The 13,248-nt window shown below is 40.4% G+C and overlaps 2 protein-coding genes across 3 annotated transcripts in view; one reads left to right on the forward strand and one right to left on the reverse strand.

Annotated features, from left to right (window-relative positions):
* The window catches only part of Sugct (succinyl-CoA:glutarate-CoA transferase), a 683,098-nt gene extending 677,588 nt beyond the window's left edge, over positions 1–5,510 (reverse strand). For both annotated transcript variants that reach the window (XM_005071802.4, XM_013114681.3), the window contains exon 1: positions 5,374–5,510. In XM_005071802.4, coding sequence (XP_005071859.1) covers positions 5,374–5,467 — 94 coding nt within the window. In that variant the 5' untranslated portion in view covers positions 5,468–5,510. The remainder of the gene's footprint in view (positions 1–5,373) is intronic.
* Positions 5,511–5,857: 347 nt separating this feature from the next.
* On the forward strand, positions 5,858–10,379 carry LOC101833591 (M-phase specific PLK1 interacting protein). The gene is made up of 2 exons (XM_005071803.4): positions 5,858–6,627; positions 7,763–10,379. Exons 1-2 carry the CDS (start codon positions 6,292–6,294, stop codon positions 7,961–7,963), a joined length of 537 nt encoding a protein of 178 aa, XP_005071860.1. The 5' UTR covers positions 5,858–6,291; the 3' UTR covers positions 7,964–10,379.
* Positions 10,380–13,248: the final 2,869 nt, after the last annotated feature.

Here is a 13,248-nt window from a genome sequence, read left to right on the forward strand (position 1 = left end):
GACAGACAGACACACACACACACACACACACACACACACACACACACACACACACTCAGTATACAATACAGTGATTTTTAATACTGTTTTCCATTTCAGGCTACATCGAGTGTTTCATTTTCCCTTAAGAATCAGTCTTTTCCAAACAGGCTATATAAAGGCTTTACTAAAGACTGAATTAAGATTTTTTTAGAGAAATCAGCCCCAAATCAACTTTTATATATTTGTTTCTACAGCTGATAAGCCTATTTCATTTACAAGCCTTCTCCCACTCTGAAAAAGAGACAAACTCCTCACACATCCCAGAAGCAGCTTCTTGCTTTGGTTCACATTGTAGCAAAGTTTATTGACACAATGAAAATGCTGCCAAGAGAACCAGCTCTCCGCATGTCAGAGAAACTGGAGAGGAGTTGTGGAGTAGATGGACAGTCAAACAGACACATGGGGACTTCCTGAGGGGCAAAGCTTAATCCACAGTTATAGAATTTATAACCCAAAGTCAGCAGGCAAAAGGAAAAACTGCATAGTTGCCCAGGCTTCTCAAAAAGTATTCTAAAGCCAGCTGACCAGAGCACAGAGACAGATGAATCAGAAACTGGTGAGGAAAATGACGATGTTCACAAACCACAGACAACTGAAAACTCTGAATGTTGGTATAGACCTCTGGGAGAAACTGACCAAAGAAATGGTTGTGCTGTGCAATTTAGAAAAATGGCAGCTCCTGCAGGAGACAAGCAACAAAACAGAGCCCATTCCTACACTGCTGAAGCACCCCTGCAAGTACTAGCAAGGACTTAAGAAAATGTGAGGTATGATAATAGGAGTTCCACTATTCAACTGAATACAGGAAGCTCCTTTTGTCAGGCCCGAGCGATGATTCGACTATTACTTTGCTAAATGGACATAGTATCAAATTGTTGTCTAAATTTCTATGTCTACACCCATATATTAGTGCAGCTCTCAGTACTTATTCAAGAAATTTCAGCAGTTGATACAGAAACTCACAACGGCTCAGAATGCAGAGGATGTAACTAGGGATCAGTAAGTGTCCTCAACCACAAATGGGGCATCTACATTATCAAGCACACAAATACAAAGAGAAAGGGTGGGTACCAACACAGAAGAGGGTGCACGGAGAGGCCGTAAGAGTAAGAGGTCTGGAAAGGCCAGAGTAAAACAGTGTCTTCTGTGGGTGACTGCACAGGACTTGCATGAGATCAAATTAGTCAACATTCTAGCATGGAGTGGGGAAGAGCTCATGAACACCCACACTTAGCTGAAGAACTATTGACAGTTAATAGCTTCTGGAGGAGGGAGAGTTGGTTTTCTTTAAGGGTGTGGCCCCTGCTAGGTTGATCAAGCATCAGTGCTACACAATAACTATGTGGGCAGCACAATTTGGTACCTCAGGGTTATAGAAGAGGTAGTATTTCTCTTGTTTTTTATGTTTCTAAATCTTTACATTTTATGCAATAAGTGTTGTATTTGCTGGTTTTCTGCTGCTGTAACAGAAAACTAGAGATTGGGTGATTTACTTACAAAGGGATTATTTCTTAATCTAAGAGCTGGAACATCTAAGAGGGCACAGTGCTTATGTTTAGTCTTTGTGTTCCATTCCCCATGGCAGAAAACAAGGGGACAAAGGGCAGTAACAACAGGGATCACAAAGTTAATCTTGCTTTTATAACAAATCACTCTGGCAATAACTAACTTACAACCATGCTAACCCCTCATGAGGGCTGAGTCCTCAAAATTCCAAACATTTTTAAAATACTATTATAGTTAAGATTAAACTTCAACTTGTGTTTTGGAGGGGACGCTCAAACCATGAAAATGTAAGTGTATCATTTTAAAATTGGAAAACTACAAAGATACAAATTCTAATGACATTACAATGTTATCTGCTCATTTGAAGTAATCTTTTAGTGTTTATTTTTAGAAAATATGACTCACTTCTAATGTCAGACTCCAGCCAGAAAGACGTTCAGGCCACAATACCTGCAAGAGCCCTATCCCTCTTGCATATGCTGACAGGCACCCTACTAAGAAACTGTGAACTTCTAGCTAATAGGGCTTCCAGGTGCCAGGATTTCTCATTTGGGTAACTGGTTCACAAAAGTGGGTACTGGTGGCCATACACATGCTCTGGTCTCCTGTCTCCTGCTAGGAAAACAGAAAGCAAAAGGCCCAAACTCCTGCCTCATGAGCCTGACTGTTGCAGAGTACCCACCAAGTTCTCTATCTCTAAACTCTCCTCAGAGCCCTGCCCCATACTGGTATCTATTTGTTCATGGTATTACTAGCCCTTCTAATAAACTTCTTACCCTCAACAATCCATCTGAATGTTCCTTTGAAACTCACATCTACTCCTTTCAACCCTTTTATTTCTTCATATAGAGCCATTTCTGTAAGGTTTTTTTTTTTTTTTTTGGTTTTTTTCGAGACAGGGTTTCTCTGCATTGTTTTGGAGGCTGTCCTGGAACTCACTAGGTAGACCAGGGTGGCCTCGAACTCACAGAGATCCGCCTGCCTCTGCCTCCCGAGTGCTGGGATTAAAGGCGTGCGCCACCACCGCCCGGCTGTAAGTTTTTTTTTTAATCAATGTTAATGGAGACTTCCATTGGTATAACTGCATTAATTCATGTATCATGCATGGCTGAAGAATATTAGTGTGAAAAGACATAAATATGTATAACACATTTCTCTTGTGCCTGACCACTATATATACGTGGTTAGAAATGGAAAAGGAATAAATTTTAACAAAGCAATGGAATTTGAATCTTAAGAGACTTAAAAAATGGTTCCTGTAAATCTTTTGCTAATGGAAATATTAAGTGATTTACTGTGTTTGAAGCAGATTCATTCCTTCCTATTAATGAATAAAGTTAATCATATATTCACTTCTCGGTAACCAAATTACAGGGGTTTAACCGAAAGAGAAGACCCCAAAAAGTATGAATCTAGGAGTTTGTACAAGATGATAGTCCAGCTGCCACCTTTTTCTGATAAATGGGAGCAAATATTCCTTGGGAGGAAAAACTGAACTGATGCCTGTGGGATATAAATATCCTTTCCAGGGGAACAGCAGCCTCACTGAGTTTTCAGTCCTGAGAATGCATCTAACCTTCTCGGTTTATATCCCTTTAAGTATAAACACTCCAAACTATCTAATCAATCATCTTTTAACTTCAAAGCTTGTCCTTTAACCCAGTTTCCATTTAGAAAGTGCTAGCAATGCAGAAACATGAAAATATTTACTTCTTACAGACACAGTACAACTAACCAAAATATCAGTACATGAAGCACTGATTACTGCCATTTACCTAAAATTGGGGTGTGTTCAGAATCTTTTTTGCTTAAAATCTGGGAATTCTTCAGAGGGATCCAAGAGTCTCTTTGCAGAATACAATGTGGGCAAGATTCTGGGTCCTCAGTCTCTGTTTTAAACATTGCTCTTCTGTTTATATATATATATTGGGCTCTCAAGCAGGTTTTTGTTACCTTTTTTAAAAATTTGTCTTTTGTTTTGAAGGTATGACTTGATAAAATGAAATTGATATCCACTGTAAACATACACACAATTTAGATAGCCTAAATAAAGATTGCAACATTATAGAAACAAGCAGACTCCACTCATATTCATACTCTTGTCAGTTATAGAAATAATAAATGTAATTTTGATGCCCATCACTCTGTTTCTTGGCTCCCCTTGTAGTGTAGATTATTGAATTACTGACATATATGTGAAACAGGAAAAATAAAAGACCCAGAGACCAATATTGGGTTTCAAACTTTAAGCTGAAGTTCAGAAAAGCAAACCAGCTGGCCACTAGCTCTCACGTCTAGCTCAGGCTGAAAGGGCTGTCCCATGAGCTCTCCTCACAGCATGGCTGGAGAATAAATGCTTCCTACTGAATACTGAAGACTCTGCTTCTATTTTGTATATCCCTCTAGTGCTGGGATTACAGGCATGTGATCTGTTTCTCTTTTAAACTGATTCAATCTCCCTGAGTGGCCTTGAACTCAAAGAGATGCCTCTGCCTCTTAATCCTGAGTCCTAGGATTAAAAGTGTTTACCACCATCTCCTAGCTTCTGACTGCTGGGATTAAAGGTGTGTGTCTGGCTTCTATGGCTTTCAGCTGACTTCCTTTTCTGAATCCTCAGGCAAGCTTTAATAAATCATAAGTATCACTACATATATGTGTGATATACGTGACTTATTTATTCAATACGTGTGAGTGCCAAACTGCCAGATACTAAGCTAAACGCCTGGCCCAACAAAATGTTTAGAAAAGTTTTGGTCAGGATAGAACAACACAAATGTAGTTTGCAGGCTTTAATCATATCACTATCTCTTGATGATGAGATTATCCTTCCATGACTAATCATTTGTCTTCAGAACAAAGAAATATGGTCAATCTTGGGTTATATATTGAGAACTTGTCCCAAAGGCAAAAAAACTGAAGAAAACAAGAAAGTCCAACAGAACTGCTCAAGAATAAACCACCACCATGAAAAAAAAATCAAACCTCACCCACCCACCTCCCCAAAACCCTGTGTTTGTGTATCCATTAATGAAGAATAAAGCCACTCTTTTTAGTCTACCACGGAAAGATGTCAGAGACTGAACAGAGCCCAAAATGCTCTGTAACGGTGCTCTGGCTGAATGAAACCCACAGGGGACAGGAGGGTGGCTCAGTGGTTAAGAGGACTTACTGCTCTTGTATAGGACCCACGTTGCTCGAAGCACTTACATGGCAAACCACAACCACACTCTTCTGATTTCCAAAGGCATCAGGCATGTCAGAGATGCATGTGCATAAATACAGGCAAAACATTCATACACACAAAAAATCTAAACAAACAAAATCTCCATAGGTCCATACTATACACTGGTCAAATTTAGTGAGCCTCAAACTTCCCCGAGCTGATTTCAGTATTCTGAAAGACTACGGGGAACTCACTAAAACTACTAATTTGAAATTCCATCTTCTACAATAATATCTGGAACAGGTATCTTATGCAAAAGATGTCATTCCTGAATTACCCCGTTTCTTCATAATTACCAAGATTTTAAAATTGAGGTTAAATTTCCTTTTTCCCCCTTTAAAAAAAATAACTTTTTCCTAACTTTGTCAACTTCCACAAGAACTGAAACACAGGGGTCCGGTCAAGTCCAGCATCAATTAGTACAGGCTCTCTAAGTTATCAAGGTAGCTTCCTAAAACTAAGCTTTTGGCGGGATGTAGTGTTTTTTAAAAGTTACCAAAACTTGGAGGACTAGAAGGGAGGGGTGGAGAAGAGAAGCAGGGCACGATCGCGGCCGTGAGCGCTCTCCTCAGGGAGTCTGGGCTCTTAGTATCTGAGGGTACCTGACTGCGGGCGGCCGGTCCACAGCCCCCTCCAGCCCGCCCGGCCTCGGCCGGGTCTCCGAAAAGCCAACGCCCTGGCCAGCGTCCACAGCATCGTCCCTCAGCCGAGTGAGAGCGCTCCCGCTGCCTCCCTCCTAGACCTTAGGACCCTCCGCCCCCTCCATCCAGTTCCCTCAGCCACGCCCCCCCCCGGGTTCACCCCGTCCCACCGCTGTGCCGCGTCGCCGGCCTCCATCTCATTGCCCCTCGGCCCCGCCCTCCCTGGCTCCAGCCCCTAGGCTCCGCCCCCTGTAGTTCCTGCCCCCCTCAGCCCCACCCACTCTGGCTCCTGTCCTCTCAGCCCCGCCCCCTAGGCCTCATCCCTCTCCATCCACTCCCGCGCCTCGGCTCTCGCTTCCACCCCAGTCCCGCGAGACTTGCTCCTTTTTAACCAGGGCCCACAACTCCGGCCCTTAGTCTGGCAGATGCTTCAGGCCCAGTCTTCCCCGAAGCCTCAGAGCTCAATGGCCCACCCGCTAGGCTCCGCCCCTCTCCCACCCGCCCGCCCGCCCGCACTCTCCCACACCCCATAAAGCGGGACGAAGGGTTTTGTCTTCCACTTCCGCCTTCGTGTACTTGCGGCCTACGGAAAGCCGCCGGTGGCAGTGTTCTTGCTGGGCTCGAGGGTTTGTTTTCCCCCTTACAGTCTTTCCTCCCTTCAGACCCACCACCATCCGCCGACTTGAGTGACCTATTTACTGGCCTTCCAGCGGGAGCTTTGTGAGGTCGGAACCTTGCGCAGCCGGAACTAAGGTGTCGTACGGTGCTAGCAGCCGGAAGGCCACATAAATAGAGCAATACCAGTTCATTTCTGGCGGTCGATCGTTAGAGTTCCGGTGAGGGGATCGGCGACTAAAGTCTTCAGCTTCATTTCCTGATATGCACCGACCGAATTTTCGACCCCCAACTCCTCCGTACCCCGGGCCGGGGATAGGAGGCTGGGGTGGCGGAAGCAGCTTCCGGGGTGCCCTGGGAGGGGGGCCGCGGCCGCCCTCCCCGCGGGACGGGTACGGGAGTCCGCACCACACTCCGCCGTGCGGGCCCCGGGCTAGGCCGTACGGGAGCAGCCACTCTCCGCGGCACGGCGGCAGCTTCTCGGGGGCCCGCTTCGGGTCTCCGTCCCCGGGCGGCTACCCAGGCTCCTACTCCAGGTCCCCCGCGGGGTCCCAGCATCAGTTCGGCTACTCCCCAGGGCAGCAGCAGACCTACCCCCAGGTAAAGACAATAGTTAGCGTTTGCCGAGCTCTTCCTGTAATGGCAGGCGTGATACTAAAATTCCCTTTACGTGGATTGTTTAATCCTCTGTGAGGCAACATACTACGTTGACCCAGTTTTGCCTATGAGTGAACGGAAGCGTAAAGAAATTATTTAAGATTACCATACGTGGCAGAGCTATCGTTCTGTTCCACAGAAATTGTGCTCTTAACGAGTATACCGTATTTCTATACAATTTTTCTTAACCCTCCATTTCTTCTCTCACAACCCCAGAGGTTTTTTGTCAGTTATTTTCAGTAAATAATCCTGGACTCGTAGAGGGAGGACATGAATGATTCCCCACTATTTTATGGCTTCTCTAGATTATAGTCCACTGCCATTTCCTACAGATGTCCATCCCTTGGTTTTGCTTTCTTGCTCTTTTTTTATCGTTATAATTTTTTCCCAAGCTATATTGACTTCTACTTCAAGTTGTCTTGAAGGAAAAAATCGAGAAACAGGGATTGTGGAAATTTCCCTTCCTCGAAATGAGTGAAAACCCAGGGGAGGAAGTAGCTCTTTGGTTAACTACTTGAATCTACAGTGTTTTGCAAATTTGAATATTCTCACCCAACTGAATTTCTTAGAGATGGAGTTTTTTTAAGTATAGGAAATTTTCATGCATTATAAAAGTTTGAGACCTATAAGGTTAAAAAGTAAGTTTTCAAGAAAAATTGAGAACAATTAATTTGATCACTGCTTGTGCTGCAGGGTTATCACATTAGAAACTCAAGACAGGGCATCTTTTTAAAAAAAATGAAAAATACAATTACTTTTAGTAATTTTTATTTTTGTTTTGTTTTTTGAGACAGGGTTTCTCTATGTAACAGCCTTTGCTGTCCTGGAACTAGCTCTGTAGACCAGGCTGACCTCGAACTCACATGGATCATGCCTGCCTCTGCCTCTCAAGTGATGGGGTTATAGGTGTGGGCCACCATAGCCAACTGGCTTAGAGTAAACAAGAAATTTGCAATTGAATATGTTGGGCATCAATTTTCACCTTTTAGATGTTGATCCCCACTCATCTTCAGTTAGAGTCAAAAGTACCAATTATCTCTATTAGATGTTTTTTTAACTGATGATTTTTTTCCTAAAGGGTTCTCCAAGGACATCTACACCATTTGGATCAGGGCGTGGTAGAGAAAAAAGAATGTCTAATGAGTTGGAAAGTTATTTTAAGCCTTCAATGCTTGAAGACCCTTGGGCTGGCCTAGAACCAGTATCTGTAGTGGATATAAGCCAACAGTACAGCAATACGCAAACATTCACAGGCAAAAAAGGAAGATACTTTTCTTAACTTTTCTGAAATTCAACTGGAAGCTTCATGTGTCAGGAACATCTTGGACAGAACTTGTACTTGTATAAATGAGTTGAACCTAAAGATGATGACTTTGGAAGGTGATCATGATTAGCAGACCCTTGGGATATCTCTAACTTTGTCAAATGTTGTTGATGTTAGAGAAGACGATAGAATCATATGCAGTATTTAGGTAATATGGGAGTGTGTACCACATTCAGAAGACCAGTTTCCATATTTAGTATTTCTAAAGTAACAGACATTTGTTTTTTTCAGTGGTTTAAAAATAAAACATTTTTGTCTTCCTATTTAAATTGTGATTTTGTAGAATTGCTAAAAAAATGCTTCATAATCACTTAAAATTTGAGGGTAAATGTTTTGTAAACTATTTTTTAGTAAAATAGATAAGCTACTTTAGACAGTTCTCTATATTTATTAATAGAAATTATTCTACATTCATATTTTATCTAGTATTTTTGTTAAAATATTGAAACTTAATATCACTCAACATAATTTTTACACCTTTAACCAGAAAAGGCAAGGATAAATCATGTATGTGCAGGTCAGCGTCCTACCCAAATTTCTCTATATTTTGAGCATTGTAGATTTACTTCCTCTTGAAGTAAAAGAAGATGGTGAGTTGATTTCTTGTTGTGATAAAATGCCAGACAAAAACATTGAAGGGATTTTGGTTCATAGTTTCTAAGGTTTCAGTGAAAGGTTAGCTAATCTATTAATTTGGTCTTGAGTTGAGCAAGAATATGGCTGAGTATTTCTGACGCTGCTCACCCTTGACAATCAAGCAGCAGAAAGTGGGAAGGGGCTAGGGACAAGAGAAGCCTTTCTGGGGCATTTTTACCTTCTACATCCCAATAATACCATCATGTGAACCATTAAGGTATTAATCCACTGATAGGTAAATACCCTGATGATGTAATCACATCTCAGTGATTAGACAAGTGGGGAGACCCTTCATATCCATACTATAACAAATGACTAGCAATAATCTCAAGCCACTTCCAAGGCAGATATACGAAGCTAGTTAACTATGACCTAGACAGTAAGGCTTAATTATCTTGACTCATGGACACATTTCTAATCTGAAGGAGAGTTCTGTGAACTTTAGCTCATTTTGCCTTCCTGTAGTAGAAGGGAAGGAGGATAAAGTATTGAAGAATATTCCCCAGTTATTTAAAAATCAAGTCTTGAACAGTGCATTCTGTTGAAAAATTTATCAGCATTCTCCAAAAGAAAAATGAAATGGCCATTCCACCTAGTTGAACCATACATATTTATATTTGTTGATAAGGTCTTAAAATGGCAAGAAAAATAAAACACAGGAAGATTTTATATAAATAAAACCTCCATTGTAACCAGAACTTTGAAATTTTTCTGAGTTTTTGGCTAGATACTTCAGTTTTATCATGTAAAATGAGGACATTCATTGTACTTATGTTCACTTATCCCTGTATTCTGAGTCTTTAGAACAGTACCTTCAAACTAATAGGTACTACTACGTAAATGCTTAATACATATTTTGATTATAACTATTTTATTGCTCTGCCTGGTCCCGTGTATATAAGGGGTAACACAATAATATATGGTTATTTGAAAGAAAACATCCATTTTCAACATCATGGGTTTTTTCATGTGTCATATTCATGAAAATGAAAGCATTTTGTAAAATGCTTATTGAACTTCATAAATAAAAAATAACAGTTGAAAACAATTACTAAACAATCTCTTAGAAAGTATGTTGTTGGCAAAGATGAAAAATAGAGCCAGACACAATTTTACATGGTCATAATCCCAGCTGCTCCAGAGGATAGGCTGACTTGATTGTAAGTTTGAGGCCAGCCTGAGCAATTAGCAAGACCTAACAAAAATAATGAAGCTATGAAAGATTTTTGTTTTGTTTGTTTTTAGAGACAGGGTTTCTCTGTATTGCTTTGGAGGCTGTCGGACCCGGCCTCGATCCGCCTTCCTCTGCCTCCCGAGTGCTGGGATTAAAGGCGTGCACCACCACCACCGCCCTGCTAAAAGATTTTGTGTATTGTGTTTGTACCATATTTGGAAGGCATTCAAATACAGCTTAAAGAGTTCACATTTTGTGTTTCTGCTGGACTTTAAATGAAATATTTTTTTAAAAAATTTAAGCTCTGTTACCGACATCTACTTCCAGAGGTCTATCGAACGTTTCTGGCTTTTTAAGGAGAAAACTTTGTCCTCAGCCAAAGTGCATACACTATTAGTTATGTGTTCAGAATTGGGTTTTTGATGGGGTTTTGGTTTGTTTTTGCATTGCAATAGAGTCTGGCTATGTAACTCTGGCTTGCATGAACAGTTACACTTGCATATGGAAATGTTCAGAATTCAGATGTTTTGTCAAGTAAAGGAGATGGCAGTGGTTGTTTAATGACTTTGTCCTTTTTTTTTTCTTTTTGGTTCCCTTTTTTAAAAATTAGTTTTTGGGTGAATCACATGATTTTTTGTTTTTCGAGACAGGGTTTCTCTGTAGCTTTGGAGCCTGTCCTGGAACTAGCTCAAACTCACAGAGATCCACCTGTCTCTGCCTCCCAAGTGCTGGGATTAAAGGCGTGCGCCACCATTGCCCAGCACAGAATACGTATTTTACTTTGACAAAATACGTACAATTAGTAGAACCTGCACGTTAAAATAGGAGTAGCCAAGCATGGTGGCACATGCCTTTATTCCCAGAACTCTGGATGCAGAGGCAGGTGGATCTCTGAGTTAGAGGTTAGGTTGGTCTACATAAAGGCTTCATAGTAAGACCCTGTCTCCCAAAAACAAAACTCTATAGAAATAAGACTAAATTGTCCAAAATGTAGTCTAGAACTTAGTATATTTAAACAAAGAATCGGATGTCTTTATTCTGCTCTAATGCACTAAAAACATAATCAGTTATAAAATTTCTGTTCTTTATAAATATAATCTTCAAGAAATCTGAGATTTAAACTCCCGAAAGTAAAATGACTTTTAAGTATAAGGATTATGGACTGCTTTGTAAGACCTTTTGGATTACTCTCAAGGGATTGCAGATATGATTTGAACAACTAGATCTTCATTGGAAGTGGTTTCAGTTCTGTGCTTTTAAGAAAAGTCAAGGTAATTGAAGAAGGATGTGTGGTAAACGCCTATAATCTCAGCCTGTACACTATTAATCCCAGCCTATGATCGAGGTATATCACATTGCAATAGGCAGAGATAAGAGAATTAGGAGTGTAAGGCCATCCTCATCAACATTGTGACTTTGAGGTCACCATAGGCTATGAGACTGTCTCCAAAACAAATTTATAATAATCTAATGGTAAGTCAGCTTTGGTCTTTTAGAGTATAATTAGGAGTTCAAGGATTTTTTTATATAAAAATACTTAATTTTATGTGTTTGTGTTTGGATAAATGTGTGTACACTGTTTGCTTGCAGGAGTCCCTGGGAGTTAGAAAAGACATTATATTCCTAGAACAAGTTTCAGAAGGTTGTGAAGTACCATGTAGGTGCTGGGAAGCAAAACTGGGGGATCTGCAAGTACAACAGGCATGCTTAGCCCCGGAGCCATCTTTCCAGCCCCCTTTCCAGCTCTTTCCTTATGCATATAGAGAATGAGTTTTTAAACATGTCTTTAAAATAGTAGTAAAACTGATGCCTTTAATATTTTTGTCAAAATTAATATATTTGCTTTTAATTTTCAAATTTTAACTTATTTTAATTTTTTGGTTTTATCACTTGGAGAATTATTGAAGCTACTGGAAATAGATTGTTTTAGACACTAAAAATATGAATAAATGTAACATTTTGCTTTCTCTTTGAGGCAATCTCATATAGTCCAGAGTAACTTTGAACATACTTTGTAGCAGAATGATATTGAATTCCTCCTGATGCTCCTGCTTCCACCTCCTAAGTGCCAGGATTGTGGGCATGTGTAGCTATGCCTGCATGATTATAGTGTATGTGAAGAAGCAGATAGGGTGTCAGGGTCAAACCTGGAGTCATACTCCCTTACATTGAGATTAAATTACATGGGGAAGGAAGGGAAATGCAAGTTTAGAATAAATAATACAACTTTCTACCTGTTAAAGTAAATGTTAAATCTCTGTGATATCTAGATTCCGTTTAGATAACTTTATAGTAAAGTAAATCATCTTAAAATAGTAGTGTTAAATGACTAATTTTTAAAGTGATGAAAAAAATTTTTGAGACAGGGTCTCATTATATATCTCTGGCTATCCTGGAACTTATTGAGTAGACCAGGCTGGCCTCAGACTCAGAGATTTGCCTGTTTATATCTCCAAAGTGTTGGAATTAAAAGCCATATACTTTTTCGAAATTACTAAGTGTGGGGCCAAATTTTTAGTGATCCCAAATCAGCTGAGGAAGAAGGGAAGGAAATACAGTAAACTCAACCCAAGAAAAGGATGAAAAAGTAAATCTTAAAATGCCAGCAGTAAACTGGGCATGGAGACCCAAGCTCATAGGCAGACTCATAGGCAGGCCAATCTCTAAATTAAAAGACTGCCTGATCTACATAGAAGGTTCTAGGCCAGCCAGAGATACATGGTCCATTTATTTTCAGTTACAAAAATAAATCTTAAGTAGTTTTGCCTTTACAAAAGATCATAAACTAATATTAGTACAATATAATATATTGCTCCTGTCGGGGGAGGAATACATCTAAAGTAGGTTTTTTTTTTTTTTTTTTTAAAGAATCAGGAATGGCCGGGGCGTTGGTGGCGCACACCTTTAATCCCAGCACTTGGGAGGCAGAGGCAGGCGGATCTCTGTGAGTTCGAGACCAGCCTGGACTACCAAGCGAGTTCCAGGACAGCCTCCAAAGCCAGAGAGAAACCCTGTCTCGAAAAAACCAAAAAGAAAAAAAAAAAAAAAGAATCAGGAATGAAGATATGGGTCAGTTGATAGAGGCTGGCCTAGGAAGCACAAAGCCTTAAATCTGATCCCCAGCACATCATAATACCTTGCATGAAGGTCTACCTCTTTAATCCCAATGCCTAGGAAATGGGAGACAGAATAATTAGAAGATCAGGGTCCTTGGCTTCACAACTTGAACTCAGCATAGGTTTCATAAGACCCCATTTCATAAATTAGGCAATGCGTTCAATAGTGCACATAACATTCAGGCAAAACAAAATATTTCTAAGTAACAAATACGAAATTAAAGCTGCAATGCATTATATCGCATCAAACTTGATACAATTTTAAAAGCCTCATATAGATGCTTGTGACAATATAGATTTAAAATAACTTACTG

Source organism: Mesocricetus auratus, unplaced genomic scaffold, assembly GCF_017639785.1.
Source record: "Mesocricetus auratus isolate SY011 unplaced genomic scaffold, BCM_Maur_2.0 Super-Scaffold_100013, whole genome shotgun sequence".
Classification (NCBI taxonomy): domain Eukaryota; kingdom Metazoa; phylum Chordata; class Mammalia; order Rodentia; family Cricetidae; genus Mesocricetus; species Mesocricetus auratus.